Genomic DNA, 23,425 nt, shown 5'->3' on the forward strand with positions numbered 1-23,425 from the left:
TCATTGTTTGACTAAACCTATTTATATATATATATATATATATATATTTTTTTTTTTTAATAATTTCTGCAGTTTGGTGTCTGGATTTTTAATGCCCATTTTGAAAATAGAAGAGCTGGATGGAAACAATTATTCATTCAACTGTGCCTCATCCGAAACACCTCACCTTAGGGGGTGACTGCTGCTGCTGCGGACCCTGCTTGTTGGAGGCGGGCTGTGCATGCTGAGGATGAGGATGATGGTGGGGGTGGAGGGCCTGCGATGAAGAGTGGTGCCCTTGCAGTGGCCTGAGGGCACGGGGAATGAACTCTGGGGCCAATGGGTTGAGGACGTAGGTCTTCTTGAGCTCCAGGGCCTCCAGCTGAGACTTGATCTGCTCAAAGGTGATGCCGTGTAGGCTGGAGTTTTCGTGGCAGATGGAGATAAAGTGCTCCCAGAATTTTCTGGAAAGGCGCAAAAAAAGAAGGAAACAACAGATGGAGATTATATATTTTTTTTATATTCTCCATTATTTCTCCTTGTTTGGATTGAGTGTTTCATGGATCAGCTCATTGATTTTGTTTCACTGCTGGCAGTATAACAAATGACTACTTGGGGGCGGAATATAAAAAATACATCTGTCAAAACAAACATGGAAAACTCATGCGTAAAGCAGTGGTTAGAGGAGGAAAAGGAAAATCAGCTAAATGATGAAGCACACCAAAGGGAAAGACAATGAAAACTATGAGGCAAAACAGCAGTAGCAGGAACGCAAGAATGAAAAGAACAAATAGTGAAGAATCTCTCAGTATACTGTCTTGCCAATGAGCAGTCCATTGCAGTATTAAAGGTGAAGAAAGAAAAGTTCCATTATTTACCTGCAGCGCCCAACAGAGCACAGTGCAATGGGGTCTCCCACAACTGCGACCAGGGACTGGGCTCTGGTGATGGCCGTGTTGAGTAGCTTGTAGTTGGAGAGGAATCCATAGTCGAGGTCCTCTGTCGAGTCCTCAACTAGCTGCTCTTTACGTTTGATGGCCGTCTGCTTGTGTTTGCAGGTATGCCGCGTCCGCACCGTGCTGAGGAACAGCACCCGGAACTGTTTACCTGCAAACATGTTTTTATTATTATTATAATAGTTTCTAAGTACTCTGAAAACAGCGAGGTAAAACATATCATTAGAAGAAGCAAAGACCATCGATGTCACTCAATTAGAAACACAAAAGAGATGGAAGCTAGCTCAAGGTTGACCAAATTTGAAGCACATTATTGTCAGAAATAAGCAACAAAACTGCAATGAGTGAAAACGATGAGGAACCTTAATTTCTCCATTAGCGTCGATGATTGCATGCATTTTTTTAAAGCCAATTGTGTTGTACTGCCAAGTGTTGCTACAAATAAAGGAGCCTTTGATAGAACACAAACAACTACAAATTCAAGTTTAAGCACTAACCACAGTAGGGTTTTCTTGCGTGTGTTCACATGTTTCATGTGTGATTATTAATGAGGAAGTTAATGACCTGTGGAAAGCAGCTGGATGCAATACAAGTGGGAACTGCATGAGACTGAAGCAGACGAGAGATTGGGGGAAGAAACTAACTCATATCATCCTTATGGATGATATGAAGGCTAATATGAAAACTGATAACTGCAGTGGGATGTATAGAGATTTGTCTTTAAGGCAATGTAGCTCTAATTGTAAGTATCATTTTGACTGAAGGTGGACAATGACATCATCTCTCACAGAAATATGTCAGGCAAGCGTCACGGAGAATGAGGCAGCTGGGGATTCAGACGTTGGTATTTCTTCTTCTAACTATTTTTATATTGTCTGAAAATAGCTGCTTTCTTCCAGTTTACAATTTCCCATTCTTTGAATAATGTCAACACACCATCAAATGAAAAGATTAAACCCTGAATACATGCATGCAGGACACCAACAAGGCTATTTAAATCTCAAAATATTCATGAACTGGTACATTGATGTAGCACCAGTTTCGGTGGTTTGAGCCAGTAACTACACACATGGAGATGCACGATGGGCAATATTTCTTCCTCACCTTGGACATTGAGCACTCTTTCCACACTGATCTCGTGCATTCTCTTCTTTCGGAGCTCAGCACGAATGCGGAACACCTGGTCAGCGTACGGCGACACCACTCCAATGCTGGTGTCGTCCAGCTTACCCCAGGACACCGGCCACTTCTTCTTCAACTCTTCCACCCGCTCCACAATCTCAAATACCTGCGGAGATAGAGGAACATGAGCGAAGGCGGCGACAACAATTGTTTTATCATCATAAGCTTCACTGTACAGGTGATTATGATTTTACTTCCAATTCAATATATTGTGTATTAGTTTTAAGATTTGCTTTGATACTATTTATTAAAGCAGGAGTTGGTGCTTTGAATATTGTTCTTTTGTAATACAAGCAGTTTTTTAAATTCCTATTAAAAGAATTGGCATACTCCCAGAGGCTATAAACCGTCATGGAAATATTGTCTTCCACTTGAAGCTCATCAGAGACACTTGCGCAGGACTATCAACCGGTCATGCGTACCGCATTGTGATTTAGCAAGATTATGATAATGTTGTCAATGGTTTGACACGGGTGCTGTATCAGAGAGACAGAAGGTAATTCATTTGGCATTGCTGACAGTTTGGGAGCAAAATGAAGAAGCAGCCGTGGTCGAGTTGGCTGGAACTTGTCAGTAAAGGGTCAAGGGTCAGACACAGGCAATGACCACCAACAAGTCTGCAGAGGAACCAATCAAAGGCCGGGACTGTCAGTGAATCATGCATCATGGGTGTCAAATGTTGCTCCTAATTACGTTCATGGGTTTCATCTTCAATTAGGGTTGAAAGACAGTGGGTGTGATGAGGCGAAATAAACGGTGCTGATCATTCTGCTTTGGACTTCAGTCAACCAAACTCAACTTAAAATAAATGACATGTCGTCATAATCAAATCCCTGAATTATTTATAACAAACTGGGGTCTACAGCACAGCAACTGTGATTCATAATAAAAATATCGATAATTTGAACACAATTATTCATCAAACTGTGCATTATGCACCCATACAAGGACAGAGACAAAAGCAACGTAGACTGACTACAATGGAGCCTAAATAATACAATAATCGCAGGCGGATACAACTGAAATAAATTAGATATAACTAGGCGTAAGTAGCATACATGGCAGTCTTGGTCAGATGATGAATTAATGACATAATTACCAGCGAAGTGTTAGTTTTAATATTTTATCATCAGAATTTGAGCATTTTCATTAAGTTAATTTGTGTAGCTTAGTGAAGCTTTTGTTTTTTCAGATTAGCTATAGCACACACGTCACAATCAATTAATACAAACTGAATCAACATGCTTCAGCATCACACTGATTAACTTCATATTGGTCTCGTTTTTAAGCTTTGATAGCCTTTCCTTACTCAGAGGAAGGGAGCAGAGCTATTTGGTATAATAGTTTAGTTCTAAACTTCAGGATTTTAGGAATGCAGTGGAAATAAGAATCATAAATACATTAGTTCTGTGGGACAGGACAGGAAAATGCTGCATTATAGCAACAAGTGCTAAACGAATTGAAGATACTGGTGTTATCTAGTGATAGCAATTGTTCCTTTCAAAAATGAATTTTCTATTCATTCACCTACCTATTTCAAAATGTAACATTTACTATCAAGCAAGAGGAGTACATATTAACACAAACACTTACTTGATAGATCTCATAATGACTCTTATATGCAAACACCATGAGGCCCCGGCAGAACAACTAAACCAGTTCTAACTTCCATACCTCTGCATTGTTGTAGTAGGCAGTACTGTTCTTCTCCTGGACATCTTCTCCTCTGGCTGTGAAGAAGGTCAGAGGGTAGAAGTCCTTGTGGGAGGGCTGCTTCCCACTCGCCATCAACTTGCCATCATAAAATAATTCTGACGTGTAGCTGTCGGAAGAGGAGGTGAGAGAAAGAGAAGCACAAAAGGAAAGCAAATAGAGGGGATATATTAGAATGGAGCATGTTGGTGCAAGGAGATCTATCAGAAGTTACTGATAATATAAGAAATACCATCATATCATCATTCTTTATGCTAAGGCCACAACTATTAAGATGGAGACCATTTGTGCAGCTTGTAAGCCTTTATTAGTGTCGACTTAGATTTCAAAATTTTGAAAAATCTGACAATTTTTACATAATGACTCCTCTTTCCAATCAACTCATGTCTGTCAATTCTTCACCTATGTTTCCCCTTTTCCTCCTGACCCGTTCCTCCCACCCCCTCTTCTCTCGAGTGTCTCAGCCTCCCAGTTTCGACACCAGGCGGTGTCGAGGGCTCACACCTACCTGATGATAGCTTCGTGAGAGCGGTAGTTCTCGCACAGGAGGATGCGACAAGGGTATTCGGGGGGGTAGTGCTCATACAGCCTGTCCAGCAGCGACACATGCAGGTTACGCTCACGTGCAAATTCGCTGTACACAAATGGACTGAGCTGAAGGACACAAAATGGAGAAAGAGAGAGAGACAGAAAGTTAGTTTCAAAGCATGAAAAGGGTATTTTACCATTCTCTCACATCATTTATTTTACCATCTAATCAACTCTGAATTTCAATTAAGTACACTGAATACATTCAAAGTCGAAAATAGCGGTGTCAAACCACGTAGCACACAAGCTTTAGGCACACCTTTCTTTCAAGGTTTTTACACCACCGTTCATCAGGTGGTTTCATGAGAACGTGTTGGACCTCTGGTTGAAGCTATGCTAATCACATGAAATCCCATGTATTGCTCGACAGGGCTCGAGTCATTTTGTGAAGTAGCTTAGCGAGTCAGGTCTACAAGAATGTCTTGTGTTTGCAATCTCATGTGTGCTTCCAAAGATATTTCAACTAAATTTCCCCGGTGTGTCAGCTGCTTTGACAGGATGTATTATACAGAACGCATCCCCTTCTTCAACGTGTTTACAGCAGTCTGATGTGCTGAATCTTTACAGTTTGGTTCCCCCGGGGACCCTTGTTCCTCAAACTATTTTTTTCAAAAAAGGCTGTTAGGTAGGATATTCCAAATGTTAACTTAAAGTTTAATAAACTACGTTCAGGACTATTCTTGTTTTGAGGAAGTAAGCGAGTTGTCTGTCCCACTGTAGATTGCAACCTCTTCCATCTGGTGTGTATGCCATTAAACAAACAGTGATGATAGTGGAATTTACTCGCAGTGAAGTCACAGCAGTTTGAGAACATGCCAAATTCAAATTTGTTTGGAGTATATATGCAGCAGCCAGTCTTGGTTACAGACCTGCTCCAATATGGCACTGCTTTCCAGCCAAAATAGAACAGCATTGGATTGTGCGATACCAAACCACAGGTGGCGTTTTATACCTAATCTCTTGTTATAGCAATAAATAAAATAAGTGAATAAATCAAGCGTAAATCAGTTCTTGAACCAATACCTAAACAGTCTTAACATCTTCAGTGTGTAGTGAGCTAGATTTGTCCCCATCATCCTGATGTGCTTTAATTCAAATGAGGTTGAACACACCCAGACAAACAAGACTGCAATTCATCTTTCATTTGAATCTTAATTCAAGCCTGAAAGTGAGAGGGTCTTCTAGCTCTACTGAGGCCCCACACAGTTAATAAGAAAGCAAACAATCAATAGATGCCTTCGCCTTCATTGACTATTCAGTCTGCTCTCCCACTGATGAATAATGGGGGTAAACTGTTAAAGTGAGAGCAGAGACAGGAGAGAGGGAAGAGACGGAGAAATACAAAGGGCCACATCCGTCCTTGGACCTACGAAGCTATTATATTGGATAGAAAGGTGGAAGAAGATGGCCGTGACACAAAGCGATTGAGAAAGAAACAGCTGGATACACAGGTGGACGTTGTCTTTTAAATCCACTTTTTCTTTGCTCCAAGAAATAGCAGAGAGAGAGATCAAGTAATTAGAGCAGCTACTGCAGTGTTCCTCCGCTGCCTACTGATAATCCTGTGCTTCTGTCTAAAACCAGGAGAGGAGGAAATAAGGTTTTAATTCCTTGCGTTTGGCTTGCTCGACTGATGTGAGCTAATATTTAAGTCATCTGTGGCTGAAGTGGTCTCCAGAACCTCAGCTCTCCATTGGCTGCAGTCTGTTCTTTTGCATTTGGAGTCATACCCGTCGCAAGATACAAATGGAGTCATTACCTCTACATGATGTCTCAGCTACTATCTGCACCTGTATTGCATCCCTCCTTCCAAATATTATTTTAATTTATTTAAAAATACAAAGAAAGGTATTTAATTATATGAGAGAATGAACCCAAGACCCTTTGATTTACATATATCTAGTAATTAGCAAAGAAATGCTTAATTCCCCCCCCCACTGGAGAAACTCTTTGTCGTTACCTGCATATGGTCTCCAGCCAGCACGATGCGGGTGTTCTTGCTAGCTAGAGCAAAAGGCATGATGGTTTCACACTCCATGGCCTGGGCTGCTTCATCCAAAAGGATATGAGAGAACAACCCTGCCAAAACAGACAACACACCAGCATCACTTTAGTACTGCAAGTTGTTGATGCTAAACATAAACAGTGCACACTTGTTTCACACCCAAGAATCCTGATAAGGAAAATAGAAGAAAAAAAAAACAGGGGTATATGTGAGTGCGTGTGTGTCAAAATTAAGATGACCAACATTGGCACATTAACAATCATTTTGTTCACCAGGAGCATTAAAAGCTTGTAAACTGTGTCCTCTGAGTCACTTTTTCTTCCCTTTCTTTTAACCGGCCCTGCAAAGCAAAGGCAGGGTTTTGTGGACGTTTGAAAGGGATTGAACAGCAGCCCTATCCCTGATTTTAAAAGCTCAAACGGTGCTCTGCAATGTGAAGAGGGGGGGGGGGATGAAACGGCATGGCAAATGAGTGCTGGAGCAGGGAGGCTGAATAACAACCAGCAAACAGCCTCTGAAGCCCGGGCAGACTTTCTACAGGAAAGTATATGCAGATATGAAATGTGACGGCAGAAAATAACAAAATAAACTCGGCGACTGTCAGAAAGTAAACAAACAGAAACACAGGCTGGCAAGAAAAGCGGTGGAGCAAATTGATTTGAGGCAACATTCACTCCTTTGTATCAGCCTTTGAACAAATGCCTGCAAAACATATTGATTTTATTTTTCCAACTATAGAGCCTCAAACCAGTGTTCTCAGTGTGCACCTCATTGAAGGAAATGCTAGCATTGTCCCCCTGTGCGGCTGATAAAAAACTGTTTTTCTTTTACAATGGCCCTTACCTTTGCATTTGCAGAATATGTATCTATTTAAGCATATGAAGTGTAAAGTGATCAAAGGAGATGTGCACATGTGGACCTCAAACCAGACTAAAAACATGGAATGAAGCATTGCTAGAATTCCCTCCTTTTCCATCCCGTGTCCCTAATAGAATGATTTGTTAGATGCTGACAGAGGTCACACCGATTCCAAAAGGTGGGATGTAATATGCATAAAATAATGCACATGAATAATCTCTGGGTAATATGCACATACTTAAAATGACGTGCTTGAGTAATCTCTGAATTGTTCACATACAGGATGAATGAAAATCCAAGCTGCGCAGTTGTCGCCGTGGGGAGAGAAATTAATTTGTGGGATTGTCATTTTTAAAAAAATTTTTTTTTTAAATCACTTCACGGAAAATGACTTGCTCAACAACGCAGCCAAATCATTCATGTGTGCTACCCTCATATCACACAGTTCATTATTGAGGCCATGCACTTTTGTTGATCTCGTCTATAACTTGTAGTCCTGCTGCATCCTGCCCACATGCTCTTTTACTTCGATCTACATGAATACGCAACATTACAAATGGAAATGTTTCCCCGTGCAGAGATATGAAGACGAGGAGGGACGCAGAGACGGTCTTAATGAGGGTCACGTTGACAGAGAGCCAGTCCTGAAGGAACACGGACCTTTATGTTTCACCTGGGACAGAGCTGCCCGCCCTCTGAACTACAGATCCAAATTACATTTCTGCAGCTGCCATTTTTCAATAAGCTAATAATGGTGTTTGAATTGTGAAACAGTAGTAAAAGAAAGAAAGGAGGAAGGGATAATAAGCAGAGGGGGAGAGAGAGATCAGAGGCCCAGCGTTGCACAAGACGACAGTTTAATAATGAATGGTGGTTGCTTCACCTCACATCCCCAGTCTCTCACATTCTACCTTTCATCGTCTCTTTCTACCCTTTTCACACTTTTAAAAGTGACTTACAAGAGCTGTGAAAAAGATAACTCCAGTAAAGATCGGGTTTAAAAGTTGTATCAAACCGTGTTCAAAATGCGGCTCATGCTCAAAGCTGGGTTGGGAAATTATCTTTGTGAGAATTTGACATTGTTCTTGGACGTGTTCTGGTGCCTGCCACACAATGTGAACCCAATAGGAGCCAACTTCCTTTGAGATAACGACATTCCCTTATTGACCACAGTATGAGCTATAACCTTAAACCTTCATCACCAGGCTGCAAGACCCAGCAGCATCCAGACAAATCAATACTAGACTGCACACATCTGCTAAAAGGGGAAATACAGCTCATTCAGTTTTCCCTTTTAAGAGTGCTTTCTTTAACAAAATTTACTCATCAGAGATAATATTTACATTTTTGTGACTTTGTATTCATTTTTTTTTTTTAAACTTCCGACTAAGCATTGTGGTGTGCAAAGGTTTTTACTGTTTATTATTTGGGTTGAATTAGCCAGCAAACAGCCTTCTACGATGAATGGACGCAGATCAAGAATTAATGTTTAAAGCTATTCTTTTTCAGGGGTTAACGTAGCTGAAGGCATCTACGAGTGCACCCATAGGCAGTCAACCTAAGTGTGTATTTAAATATAGAAGTGCACCAACAAAAATGCATACATGAGCAGGGCATAACATGTGTGGGTCCAACTCCTGTTTGGGGTGGGAGATTTGCTATTGCTACTTAGTAGACTCGCTGGCTCCCAATTGCCTCGTTTCCCGACGATTTTCATCACCGTGGAACACGAGGAGAGCTGGAGAGGGGCTAATGATGTACAATACATTAGAAACAGGCAGATGGTGTTCCCAAGCAACAGAGAAAGCCCCCTCTGCTGACACATTAGAGTCAGTTATTAGCCTGCAATGACAAACTGGTTGTTTTCCATGTCTTTTACACAACTTAAATGAGTTTCTCTCTAGGCGGGCTGCTGCCAACACTGGATATGAGTCATCGGGGACGACCAAAGAACATGAGACGGAATTATTTTTATATATTTATATTAAGAAACAAAACATATTTGCATGAATATAGTTTCACATAATGCAGTGTATCATAGACCAAAATTAAATACTACCTTAGTTAAATTGTTGACCTTTTGTTGAGACTATTTGTATGTGCCGACTGAATCCTAATGGTCATTTTTGAGGCTATCCTTGTGTTTGACTGTATTATAATCAAGGAATTGTAATATTTTGTCCACCTGATAGTCTGTGCTCATTCTTCACATGTTCTCTGAGCAATGTGAATGGTGTTTGTTAGCCCCTCAGGAAATGAAGGTGGTTTAGACTGCCACTACACTCGAGAGGACTACATATCTTGTCACACGACTCACCGGGCTCCAAGTCAAGCTGGCAGAGGTATTGGGAGGTGCTGAGGGTGACCACCACCACGCGGTGCCTGAGGATGTCCTCCCTTGTGGGCATCTGGAAATTGATGTGTGTGTTGGAGATGAGACAGTACTGCTGGACCAGCGGGTGAACCGTCTTCACCCAGCGGTTCCTGAAGTATACCCTTGAGAGAGAGACAAAAAGGAGAATTGTCAGAAGAGAGAGAAACCACTTCATCAGTCTGATTCAGATTCAGATCCTGTTTATCCATATTGTGTGAAAGAGTCTTGCACGATGCGGTTCCCTTTAACCTGCTTTATCTACCAATTTAAAAGATTTAGGTTCGGGGATGCAACCCTCCTAATTGAGTCTGTAAATGAACTCCCAAAGCAACAAAGTTGTTTTAGGACCGGCAACAAATAATTTCTCAGACCTAATCTGGCATCTTCTATGCCTTTGTTTCACTTCACACAGGGCAAACTTAGTATTGATATGGGAAGAACAAAACATCAGGGCTCAATCATCAACTGTGCCTAATTGTACAATTTTAAGATAGAGTCTTCCCTCGAGGAGGGAAGAGAAAAGATACTATGCATGGCTGCGAAGTACAGAAAGGAAGGCAAGCCCTCTCCTCCTTGTGATGTTGGTCAGTCCCTTTCCACACTAGCGTCCTACATATATTCATACAGGGTCTTAATTCTTGACTGAGCCCACTCATCCAAAAGTAGACAAGGGGGAGCTAAGAGAGGAGGTTGCTACAGTGATTAAGGGGCAATTCACACTGGAATCCACAGAAATCAGACAACCCACTCATGTTGATTGCCTGTTGTCCCTGGGCTTAACAAAATAAAACAGTGACCTAGTTAGGCCCTGGCTTATCAAGTCAGACACTGTTTTTCTGTCATTTGTGATCTCTGAGGTTGCTGGAATGTGATTAGAATCACTGATGCAGTGTGAGGAAGTTGTGTGAATCCCTGAGTGTGTTTGTTTGTTGCCTTCAGGTGGAGTTTGAAATGCAGGAGAGTTCGTAGAGTCTCTAAAGTTAGCAAATGTCTGTCTGTCACTGCTGCGGGCCAAAAACAATCTCTGTATAATATGGACGTATTATTGGGACTGCAGGCTTTCCAACAATGTTAATCTAGTTGATGTATAGATGAGTGAGTGTCATACAGATGCTCTCCGGCTAGGATGGTCTCCTCCGACAGAAAAGCAACAGCCACTGAATACAAAAGATCCAATTTAACTGAACTGGAGTTTATGTTAAGTACAGGCAATTTAAAAGGCAAGCCATTGTTTTTCGTATTCAAAATAATGGTATTAAATATGTTATCGAAACTAATTCACTCTGTAAGAAGCCACCTTTACATAACAGAGCATTTATATACAAGATCAAGGGTTTTAAATGGCTCACAGTAGACAAGCTAGGATTGCTCCAAGTCATGAATGTGGTCAACTACAAGACAAAAGTGTGCTTTGGGCGGCTGTAGGTATATATAATGTACATGTGTTGGAGGTAAGTTGGGGTCTTAATGCCTTTACAGTGTATACTATAGAAATGTGGCTCATTGAAGACACAAAGGGCTTCTCAAAATCTGAATGAACTGCAGCCTGCAAATAGGACATATAAATGCAGAGTATATTAAAATATACCTTTATAAGCACCATGTTTGCTTTCAGACACCATGGCACTTTAAAACTGCTGTTCACACATACACAAGGCACACAAAGCATGTTTCTGCCCATAGCTGTCGAGTCTTCTTTAAGCAAGTGTGCTTCCATACCTGAGAGGTCTGGCATGCGCGTTGCCTGCTTCCACGTAAGGATGAAGGTAGTCCTTAATGTAAAGGTCGGCTGCACTGTTGGAGTGTGTGCAGATCAGGACCCTGTAGAGACAGAAGACAAACAATGTCAGAGGCCACGCATGGTACACAGTTTCTGTGACACTCAGTGGAAGAAATGGCACATAAAGCCAAAACTATCTGCTTAATTAGATACCACAATAACATTTTTGTTGCTATTTAAGAGCGAAATAACCCTTCAACCTACTTTTATGAACTGGTTCCCTTTAATTTGTATGACTGTAATACAAAAGTTATTTTTGTCGTCAATGTCTGTCTTAAGAGACACCGCATGCGAGGGGATAAGGTCCGTCATCCCATCAATGCAATTTAATATTTTAAAAGCTTTGAGTCAGTTGTTAATCTCTAATTGGACTGGTCAAAACGTGTTTACACAAAATGCCTTGTAGCGTGTAGATTCAGAGCAAGTACCTTTAAGCTTAACAGCGTGTACAGTTAGTTCAAATTGAGCTTTGCAAAACTGTCTCTTGTAGTTACCCATTGAAACGGTGGTGAAACATCACAGCGAGCGACAGCTATGCATTTAACATGTCCAATAACACACATTAGGTACACCCGACTACGATCCATACAACGTCTTCATCATTTTAACAGTATGAAGAGCAGTCAGCACAAGTCCAGAGGGGTCACTTCCCCCTGTCTTGACTTTTAAAATATCTATAATTCATCCTAAAGATAGAATAGAAAGTGCATTCAAAGTGAGAGGAGGAATGAATATTACATCGCTACACACTTTTTCCTTTTACATTACATACATACAACCCTGTCTCCCTTATTCAAACAGAAAATGTGAACTTTTGTTCAGGGGACACTGTTCGAGGTATTGCATTTATTTTTCATTCAGGCCGGGGCACTATGCGTGTTCTTGTGCTGTATTGCTTCGCTTCAAACACAAGAAGCTGCAGGACTTCCTGTGGGTATCTGCACACAGTGAGGGAGCTAACTAATGAGGACAAATGATAATCGAAGGAAATATTGCGATGTTTTATCGTTACACAACACAGTGTGGCAAATTTAAGTGATACACCACGATTGATCGGATTAAACCGCATTCCGGCCCAGGAAAGATGATCAAACTAACCGTGTGCACCCATCACAAATTACACAAATTCATCCAAATGGCCAGCACTCTTTTATCCTCGAGTGGTGACACACGCACACTACCGAGTATATGCGCCAACACAGTACAAACACACACACACACAACCCAGCTTTGACACTTCAGTCGGTGTTTTCTGGAACGTTTAATGTCAAACCCAAGGCTGCCACTGCCCTGGAGTTAGAAACTGAGGTCACTGCACAGCCATGCCCGATCACACCCTCTGACTGACCTCCCTTGGCACCTGAAGCTTTAATGACTGATGCCAATTTGATGGCGACACAAACACACACCTGCTCACATCTACAATCCTCTTTCCATCCCTAAAAACACTCAATAGCACCCATTATTTCACAGCGGCTGATAGCGGTCTACTCCAAAGAGGGAGGCTCGTGACGTCCAGGTTGTTGATTCATTCTCAAGATGGTTAATCAAAAGAAAAAGAAAATCAGTAATATTTAAAATATGCACTGTTGAATTGTTCTATATTATACTGAGAGGTGTAATTTTAGGATACACTCAATACTATAAACAACTCCCATTATAACACATTATAATATCATAAAGTTAGGATTTATTAAAAGGACTTATTTTTTGCTACTCTAGGTAATCTCAATAAACTGGCAATTGAGAGTAGATTAATGAGTTCATGAGAAATATTTTTTCAATTACCGTGAAGTACAAAATGACCACAACATGTGTGGGATTTGACAGGTTTGTTGATCAATACCAAAGACTGAGAATTGACCTCACATGTAGCGAGTTTCCCAGCACTTAAACTGACACCCATTAACATGCCGAGACACTCCGAATGTCTTTCGGTCTCGACACCAAACACCTTTCAAGTGCTGAAAGGAAAGAGGACAGTGCTCCCAGCTATCAGGGCCAACATGTCATTTCTGAAGAATAAACAATCATATTCAAAAGCAAATCACAAAGCGGTGGTATTAGAAAGGGAAACATGACTGTGTTGTCCAAAATAAAAGAGACCCTGGTTAAAAGAAAACCCCAACCTTTGTCACAAAACAGGTAGGCCGATATACAGTATCACATTTTGGTAAAAAATAAAGCAGATGAATGGATATGATGGAAGAGAATCGGGGCTTAGGGAAGGTAAACAATTGTAAAGGATGTGCAAATATCCTACTAGTGGTAAGACAAACATAAACAAACCTGCTGGTGTCCTGGCGCAGGATGTGCTTGACAGCCTGTGCCAGCGTGAAGGTCTTGCCGGTGCCGTAGGGTCCAATGAGGAGGATCGGGGGCAGGGGAATAGTGACGGGTGTGGTGATCGCCAGGATGGCCTCTTTCTGCTTGGCATTCAGACGGGGGTCCAGCTGCTCGTCCCACTGCCTGAGGACGGGGAAAATATTAGAGAAATCTACTTTTAATGAACTTACTCATTTATGTATTTTGTCAAAGTAGCCGTTTTCAAGCATTTAGATAAAATATTGCCTCATGAACAAGTCATAGCTCTGAACATGAGAGAGACCACATCGGGCTGATTGTTGCTTATGTTTGTGAATAAAGTGTGATTGATCATTTGAATGCAACTGTGAACCTATTTACACATTAAATACATTTAAAATGAAAATGAATTTGGTTTCCATGCCGCTATAACACACTCGCTAAATGTAAGAATTTAAAAAGGTCAAAACAAGGCAGTGGGTATCATTTTAAATGGCTGTTTGATGCCCATCTTGCCATCACCTTTTTATACAAAAAGTAAAACTTTTAATCATAACACAAAATGACCATTAAAATGTTAATGTTGTATACTAGTAAGGTGCAACCTCAAACCACAGAACCAAGATGCAAAGCTTTTATTCACTATCGTGTTTTGTATATTTGTGGTTAGAGTGCAAAAGTGTGTATTTATATTAAAACATACAGCAAGGTGGATCTCTTTCTGAACACTGCTGTTATAACTCAAAGCAACCCCCATAAAGAAACTTAAACTTAAAATGTTGCCCACATTTAATGAAACACTCACACTTATCCAAATTCCAATTAAAACAAAAGCCTAAATCAATTTTGGAGACTAGATAAGCAGCAGCTACACTATTCATCTGCAACAGGAAAGAAGGTTCCCTCTTCCATACAGCGACATGAAACCATCCGTTATGTGTGTATAGGGAAATTTCATTTTCACGGACTTAAATGATTCGTATTTGACCTTTTTTTCAGTAAAGTATCACGGAGTTCCCATTGAATCAATGGAGTGAGACACAGGAGGTGAAAACCATAATCAGAATAAAACATTGATGTTTCAACGTAAATCTAACTTCTGGACGAGCCCTTAACAGCGACATTTGTGTGTGTGTGTGTGTGTGTGTGTGTGTGTGTGTGTGTGCATGGTGGAATACACACCTGGTGGGGCTCCAGGGGATGGTGGGGACCATTCCAATGTCAGGGAAAAGGATGCCATTATCTTTGATGCGATCCAGAGCATAATGCATCTCACAGAGCGGCAGTCTGTTCAGCTGGAACTGGAGCTCCACCTGACGCAGAAACAACACCGACAGCTTACCAAGCGGTCAAAGCAACCCTGGTTTAACTATAGATTATATATCCATCTACAGGGCAGGGATACTATGCTATAAGCAATACAAAGTAATCCAATCAAATAGAATAGCGCCGGGCCGCCGGCACAAAAGCTTTTTGTTAGGGTTGTATAATATTGGATAAAATGGGAATCATTCATGTTTGGTTTAACTTGAGCTCATGAGTCTTGTCCTTCCATTAAACACAATAAATGCAATATGTGCATTATATCTACAGTTTTAAAATAGGACTAAGTACAAGCTTGATTATATTTTTAAACCAACCAATCAAGAGCTAAATCAAGATTTGATCTTTAAGATGCCTCTAGAACTAGACTGAATGCAGTTCACCTACAGCTAAATGAATTGTGTAGACAAAAGACATACATAGATCAATAAAAAAATCCTAAAACAATTGCCATATTCGGCAAAAAATAGGTGCTTCTATCTTTTGGCCAATATCATCCACAAAGTGAAGCATGGTGGTGTGATCAGCATTATAACGAGGTTCTTACCAGTAACGGGGACTGGGAGACAGTAACACCTGCAACACCCCTACAAAAGTGACCATTGCACAATGTTGTACCGGGTTGTTTACACGTCTATTCAATCCCTTTGCTTATACCAGTTTTATCATGTAATCACCAAGATTTGGTTTCTACTGCTGGAGGGCCTTGTCATCATGCAAACTCAGACACAATCCTAAAAGGTATCCCGTAAAGTATGCAATGCCTTTGGGATAGGAGTGTGGAAATTAGAAGAACGAGATATAAGGAAAGACAAAGCAAGAAAGTGAAATAAACAACGAATTCAAGAGCAGGAAAGTCGGAGATATGCGATAGCGAGAGGAGCGTGAAAGATCAAGGCTGTGTGAAATATTCTAAGAACCCACAGAGGAGATAGGGAAATGAAATGTTATCATGTACGCAGGCAGAAGCAGCGTATCCAGGAGAATAAGAAGATGCTCTCAGTGATAGGATGTAGGTTGTTATGATAAATGTTAATACAACGGCTCGCTTCATCTGCCGATGTTCAGGCAGGAGGAGCGATAAATATCAAGCTGGGCCTGCTGGAGGTAGAGTCCTTCAATAAAAGGGATATTTCTCACTCCTCATGCCTCAGAACAGAGCGGTCTACTTCATACCTGTAGTTCTCTGTCAGGCAGTAGCCCTAGCTCATCACAGCAGTTCTTGCAGATCCTTAGGAAGATGTAGTCCTTGGTCTTCTCCTCGATCACAGCCTCGTAAACACGCTCTTTGACCCCGGGAGGCGGATGGCTGCTGTGACCGTCACGGCCAAATGGCAACACCAGGACTGAATTCACCTTGGTCATCACCAGCCGGCCAGCCAATGTGTCCTGAGGTAACAAATGAAACAAATACTGTTCAGAAGCGGTAGCTAGCTGACACCTTTGGGCCACCAGTAAGTAGTTACACTAGTAAAGACTGACAAGGCAGAAATCAATGTAGTTTATTGCAAGTCTATTGCAGTTGACAATTCTACCAACCCAGTTACCTCAGAAAGTGTTTCAGTGAGTTTGAAGCGTGCAAAGAGCTGTCCATTCTGGGCATACTTGGCTCCAACAGAGATGCCGGTCAGCATGAAGCTCGTGACGAGCTGGAGATTCACTTTGATGTTGAACCTGGCCGGGGGGGGGGGGGGGGGGGGTATGGACATTTGGTTATGCTGTTTCAGACCTCTAGCTTCTAAATCAATGTAAAAAAAAAAAAAAAGAAATGATAGTCACGATAATGTTTTGTGGTATGTTATTGACGAACTATTACAAATATTACAATATGTTCTCCTGTGACTGAGTCACTTGTTTATCGTTGCTTTGCTGCAGACATTTTAACCCTGGAACTGTTCGTTCATTTTCTCTTAAGAGAAGCTGGTCTGGACTCATGTGATGACCTGATAGTGCATCACAGTGGCGGGGGACTTTTTTTCTAATGGATAAAGAGTAGTTGATGATATTAGCCATGAGTCTTACCAGCCCCATACCAACCCCCATACACACCTACTGAAAGAGTATCACAACAGGTTTCTCTCATACAAGTGCATCATGCATGCATGCCTCAGGCATTTGAGCCTTGATTCACCACAGTGGCTCCATAATAACCTGAATACCATTCATTGATATCGGCAGCACGCACATACAACAATCAGTTATACACTGGTATGGCGATCATAGAGTGGTGATAATGAGACTGTGAAAACGTTTTCACAAGGTCTGAAGGCAAATATAGCTCAAATGAGTTGAGGAAAAATACTTATCTACTGTAATTTTGTAAAGTACTTAAAAACACAAGGTCTCCTAAATAACACTTTGCCAGTAAGGAACCTAAAAAGCAGTCTAATTATTTTTATACGTCAGTGCTTTGAAGAAGAACAAAGCCTAAATATGCACACATTGAGTGGAAGATTGGTGCACTTTTGGGTTCTTTCAGTTCCAGATTATATTAGATTGCCTCTCTGGTCTCTATTGGATTTGAAGTGATGAAATAGGAAGCAACACTGGTGATAAGCTCCGATGAATGATTGACATACGCTGACAAGTTAACACATTGCGTATGCATTTGCAAACCAGTGGTGTTACTCAACCAGCGGGTCTTTTGAGGTTTCTTGTCATGATTTGGCATCAGAGGGAGAAACATTTAGACAAAAACAGACAGCGACACTCTCGATGATGCGTTCAGGCTCTGGTCAGTGAAAATGAGTATTGGGCGAAGGTCAATTATAACGTTATCATGATGTGTTCACATGTAATCTCGTAAAACGTAGTGTTGGTGAGAAACTTGAATAAATCCAGTAGTTTGAAGGAAACGTTTTCACAACATAAATACATAAATATATATTAGAGATGAACTATGAGCTGTTTACACTAGCTCTAAGCAGCTTATGATACATCATTAAAACTACTAATTACAATACAAGATTTATTTTAATCAATGAAAATACAATCTTGGATTTACTAATCATTTGAATTGTGTGCCTTAATGCAACACTATAAATGACTTTAACAAAGCAAAAGGACAACATGTAGAATTGTTGATGGTTTACAGACAGAGCGGTTGAATTGATGTTTGGGACGGTGGCAAAAAAAGAAGGAGCTTTGTACACCAGCTGTATAATCAAACAGCAAAGGAATCTGTACCTGCCATTATGGATTATCAATGAACTGCAATTAGTACCAGCAGCAAAAAAATTCACCAGGGATCTATAAAAGTTATATTTGCTCCCTTTTTTCTTTTGTGCTGATCCGATTTTTGATCCAAACTGTGAGTTTCATGACCCGTTGCACCACTACTCTTCACCTACTGATACACGACTCATCAAGCAAGGAATAAATCTGATGAAATAAATCTAATGTGAGATTATTCAGAGAGATATTCTAAATTAGAGAATCTACACTTAACCCGGAAATCTCCTGCTGAAACTCAATCAGCCATGAAAAGCATTGGAACCAGGACATGGACGGTTTAAAAGGCAAGAGAGATTATTCATGTGCACATTGGGAATACAGCAGAGTTCATACTGTAGGTACTTCCTTACCAAATGACAATGAGAGTCATGAGCAGCAGGTGGAGCAGCAGGTAATGAATTTAATTAAGAAGAATCTATGTTCATTCTAGAGGAAGAAAACACTGTTCCCCTCACCAACCTCCAAAGAATCACCTTAGACACATTAAATGGCTCTGAAACTGAGTGACGCTGTGTGAGATTCATACACACACACACACGCAATGAAGGTCAAGTCTGACACCTTGTGGCGGGTTGATATCTTACAACACGAAATATTTACACAAGGTCTATATTGGTAACAATGACTATTCCTTCTAAGTAGTCAGATTATAAATAATCAATAAATGAATAAACTATATTAATATATTGTATATTTATTAAAAATGTAAACTGCATTAAAACCATCATCGACGGTTTAGTAGTTGCGAACACAACAAGCAGTTGTTTAAACTTTATTCTTGAGAGTAATGTTAGTTATTTTTAGCCACATTACTGACGAGACAAGAGGACCATTATGTAGACGGTCTGAAGAGTCACTGAAGTGGATTCTTTGCCGACCACGATGACTTTAGGGTGCACAGTTGCATTCCAAATGTGAAAGCTCGGGGAAACGCTAGTGAGGAGATCTTGTGTTGAGAATATGTTGTCAAATGTTTTGTTTTCCAAGATATATTCCACTGAAGGTTGTTTGTTCCGGCGGTCACTCCTGAATGGTAATTATTTTAATTATTAATGTTATTTTATTGTTAGGATATATGTGTGCATCTCATTTTTGTCTGCATTTAACTAGCGGTTGAATTGACCGTTGCACACAGCTTGCATATGTCTTGCCTAGAATTATTTGAATGCTATACCACCGTTATAATGTTCACCTGGTTCAAATGCTTCCTCAATTCCCAAATCATTAATGTTTTGCTGTATATTATTTATGATATTGAGCCTGAACATTGCTTTATATGTAGTTACATTGTATGCTTAAATTCTGCTGATATATTGATGTAGATGTTTGTAATCTCTCATATGTCAATCTGTGTTATTCAGGCTTTATTATGTACAGTTATGGAAAATCTGTTTTACGATCAGAGTAAGAAGAAACCAAGGAAAATTGTTTACTCACTTGCTAACTTCCTTATATTGTGCAATCTCTTCTATGTAGAGCAGGTCATGCAGCCGGGCCTGGTAGTTGTCTTTGGTCAGAGTCTTGTCCAGGACTGACTGAGTGAAGAGCTGGTCTGCCGACAGAGGGATCTGATAGCGAGAGAGGAGGCTTCGCTCCAGGTCGGCCATCGTTTCATTGGGACAGAATTCTACGATGGTCTTACAGGAAGGGTCCCAGCGCTTTGCAGAGATCAAGAGCTGCTGCCTGGCTGCCATCAGGTAGTCCAAGTCTGAGAACAAAGGATGGAGAGATGTTTATTGTCCCCAAAAAAAAAAAAAAAACACAATTATGTGTGCATCCAGCAAACTACAAATTCCCCATTATAAAAAGGACAAGAGGGTGGTTGACAGCATTTACCACTGTAAGTGCATATTTTACCAATTGTAGAGATGCATTTTCTTGGCTGATTTAGATTTTTACAGTTGTCTCACTCCTTTACATCATTTCATATACAGTGACAACAGTTTTTTAAGACCTCTAGATAACCTTCTTGCTTTTAGCATACCTTCAATTGAGGCGGCATCCACCATGATCCGCTTCATCAGCACAGGCTCTGAGCCGAAGTCAAAAACAACGGTCTGTCGGAAGGTACCAAAGATTTCTGTGCTGAAGCCCACCGCTACCTGGTAGACACAGTGGTCCATGCCATTGTCTGCTGCCACTGTCGGAACAGTAAAGTTTAGTGTAAATGCATTCATAACACAATTTACATCACAATCTGTAGACCAATGCAAGATAGGGCCAATAAGTAAGCAAACACCAAAATAACAGAGCAGGACATACCTCCTGTTTCCTCTCCGGGAGTCCACTCTTGGCACCCGTTGGAGAGGGTTTGCAGCCGCTCCTCAGATGACACACCTGTGATGAAGAAGTGTGGTCGGTGGGCATCGTAGAGCAGGGCGATGCGGCACAGCTTTCTAGCCGGCTGGTCAGGGAGACAGAGATAGGAAGAAGACAATCAGAACATTCACGCAAGATGACTAGGACCAACTAGCACTGATAAATGATCTGGTTAGACAATGAAAACTTCTGAATCTGTACATGGTACATTGGTATTAAACATTTCATCCTACCTTGCACAAGAAGGAGAAGGTCCAGGAGTGCGCTGATTTTTTGGTGGCGACGGTAACAGAGAGGCTGGAGCTGGTTTCTACATTCACTCCTTCTAAATAGTCACTTAGCTGGAAAATGAAAAACACACACGGTTACACAGAATCCATCACTGCAAATGTACTCAGAACTCTTTTACAAGAAGTAGTCTGTCAAAATGTGGTGAAAGTTAAGTTCACTGCTGCAAAATATATAAATGAATGCAATCTTCAGGAAAGTGCAACTGTATCGCATAATGTATGCTTCATAACAGTCAAGAGACAACGTAGGATTCTTGACACTAAATTTCACTTTGTCTGGTCATCAGAGACAAACGTTTTGAGACGGTCCTGACTGGGTCATGGATGGATAGTTTTACCCTGCAGATACGGTATAGTAACAGTCTGCTGCTTCAGTACCCTAAGTTATTAAATGACAATATGCAACTCAGTCAATGTTTGGTCTGTGCATACAAAAAGCTTGGCCTATTGAATGGGTTGTACAAAGTGGTCGGTACTGTAACTGCCCCCCACTAGATTCACAAGGTGAAATCACAACACAGTACCATACACACCTTTGAGTTTGGGTGGCCTTTCTGGGAAGGTGAGCCCTCACCGTAGCATGCTATTTTGTCTGTTCTCGGTCATTTTGAGCCACTTTTTAAACTTGCGTGCACTCACCACTTTCTCTGGGGAGAGGGAATTCATCCACTTCTCTATCAGGGTCTCCATGTAGCTCTCGGTGAAGTGTTTGCTCTCCTGCTGCTGTTTGAGGCGAATGAGGCGCGATGCATAGCGCTTCTGCCACTCCATCAGCTCCTCCTGAGAATGGGCTGATGTACACTGGGCCCCGTACCGACACAGGCCCTGTTCCAAGTACCTACAGCAGAGACAAACTGTGTGCTGAACTGATGCTGAAGAAACACTCTCTGGGACAATTCTAACTAATAGTTTGACGTCATGAAATCACTAAGAATAGCAAGAGCATGTGGTAGTTATAGCTTTCCCAGTGTGAGAATGTCTTTTGTTTCATATTATAGTAAATTAAGAAACTCATTTGATAAAAAGGCAAATACAAGTTATACATAGCAGCAGACCAATATAACTAGTGGTATAACGAATCGGCAACGATCCGTTACACCACTAAATACAACGTCTAACCCATGCAGCAGTAACTTATACTGGTGGTGCTGCAGTGGGACGTGTACTGGAGCTGTGACGGACAAACTCAAAATCAGAGAAAGTTCACAGGAATAAATCTAAGGCTCAACAGATTCATTGGTGACCTTTTACACAAAGATCCAGGATGTGGACCAATGATTGTAAAAGTGTAGAGAGATCAAATTAAAATTCATGGCAGTTAACTATTGAGAATCATACTTCAATATCCTTCAGTGTAACTGAATACCACCATTACTTCCTGAAAGCTATATCAGTCACTTTATTATCAAATGCCAGTATTTCACACAGAACGGCAGGCATGACATATTAATTAAATCCCCCTCAGCAATATTCTGGATGAGAAATAAATTCTTCATTACTGACACTTTGGTTGGAAATGACCAAACAGTTTGCATTACCTTTTACAGAGGGTGTACTCCTCACTGCTGGTGACTCCTCGGGGAGGAGGCCGGAATTGCCAGCCATCTTGGAACTCTGTAAGCACACACACAGCCATGTGGTTAATATGACACGAAGCCAAAACATTTTTTTGTTGAGGGAAGTCTTGAAAACGAGATTGGCTCACCTTCCTCCTGGTCATCCGTGTATTCAGGTGCCATCTCTCTGTTTATCGACTGACAGGAGACAAAGATCGGTTAGGGTGGGTGGGAGCGGGGGCAGAAAGATCATTACTATTATGTGAATGACTAACATGGACATACAAGCAGTTGGACCACTGGACGTATTACAAACAAATGAGTAATACATCCACAACTAGCCTAGCTACAAGCTAAGCAGAGGAGCACAACATAATTAAGTTAACGTGAGAATAAACCAGCAAGCACCAAAAGGCATGAGCACGAAAGAAAGCACAACAGGAAGGTTTGCAGCCCTTACCTCTATTTCTGAGAAGAGCATTTTTAATCTGGAAAGGTCTTTTGCGACAATGCCATTCTGTGAAAGAAGTAAGGACATGATCGTCATTACTACAAAATACTGCAATCGGGGCTTTCAGTACATGTTCATAATAACTATAACCCCCACTGTTTTGAAATAAGCTGGCAGATGTTGCTTGGTGTGATCATATTTATCATGTCGTTTCTAGATCTACCGGCAATATTTAAATCCATCACCGTCCCAGTGTTGTAAAAGCTGCACTACACGTGTGAATATTTGCAGCACCAAATGGCAGCGAGAGATGTCGACTGAGAAGTCGCAGAGTTTGGACCTGCTACGCATCAAAGAATGCCAAAGGGACACAAGTGACAAGAAACTTCTAACCTCATGCATTATTCAGATGAAGCGCTTTCAGTTTGTATCTTGCTCTTTCAATTTGTCACTTGTGGGTGGATTTTCTGCCAGTAACTGGACTCAACACCTGAATCTAGCTCTGAGACTCTT

General features: G+C 41.1%; 1 protein-coding gene across 2 annotated transcripts in view; it reads right to left on the bottom strand.

Moving 5' to 3' along the window:
* helz (helicase with zinc finger) overlaps positions 1-23,425 on the bottom strand; it is a 44,566-nt gene that overhangs the window by 13,365 nt on the left and 7,776 nt on the right. For both annotated transcript variants that reach the window (XM_076090338.1, XM_076090337.1), the window contains 20 exons: positions 22,922-22,978; positions 22,611-22,659; positions 22,444-22,519; positions 21,545-21,743; positions 20,849-20,956; positions 20,559-20,700; positions 20,281-20,436; positions 19,734-20,004; positions 16,610-16,736; positions 16,239-16,451; positions 14,922-15,052; positions 13,725-13,904; positions 11,375-11,476; positions 9,599-9,777; positions 6,379-6,497; positions 4,339-4,484; positions 3,792-3,939; positions 2,040-2,223; positions 858-1,086; positions 167-443 (listed from right to left, as the gene is read on the bottom strand). In XM_076090338.1, the coding sequence (XP_075946453.1) occupies positions 167-443; positions 858-1,086; positions 2,040-2,223; positions 3,792-3,939; positions 4,339-4,484; positions 6,379-6,497; positions 9,599-9,777; positions 11,375-11,476; positions 13,725-13,904; positions 14,922-15,052; positions 16,239-16,451; positions 16,610-16,736; positions 19,734-20,004; positions 20,281-20,436; positions 20,559-20,700; positions 20,849-20,956; positions 21,545-21,743; positions 22,444-22,519; positions 22,611-22,659; positions 22,922-22,978 (3,093 nt within the window). The remainder of the gene's footprint in view (positions 1-166; positions 444-857; positions 1,087-2,039; positions 2,224-3,791; positions 3,940-4,338; positions 4,485-6,378; positions 6,498-9,598; positions 9,778-11,374; positions 11,477-13,724; positions 13,905-14,921; positions 15,053-16,238; positions 16,452-16,609; positions 16,737-19,733; positions 20,005-20,280; positions 20,437-20,558; positions 20,701-20,848; positions 20,957-21,544; positions 21,744-22,443; positions 22,520-22,610; positions 22,660-22,921; positions 22,979-23,425) is intronic.

The sequence above is a fragment of the Anarhichas minor genome, unplaced genomic scaffold (genome assembly GCF_050575085.1).
Source record: "Anarhichas minor isolate MPS153535 unplaced genomic scaffold, ASM5057508v1 ptg000012l, whole genome shotgun sequence".
Taxonomy (NCBI): Eukaryota; Metazoa; Chordata; class Actinopteri; order Perciformes; family Anarhichadidae; genus Anarhichas; species Anarhichas minor.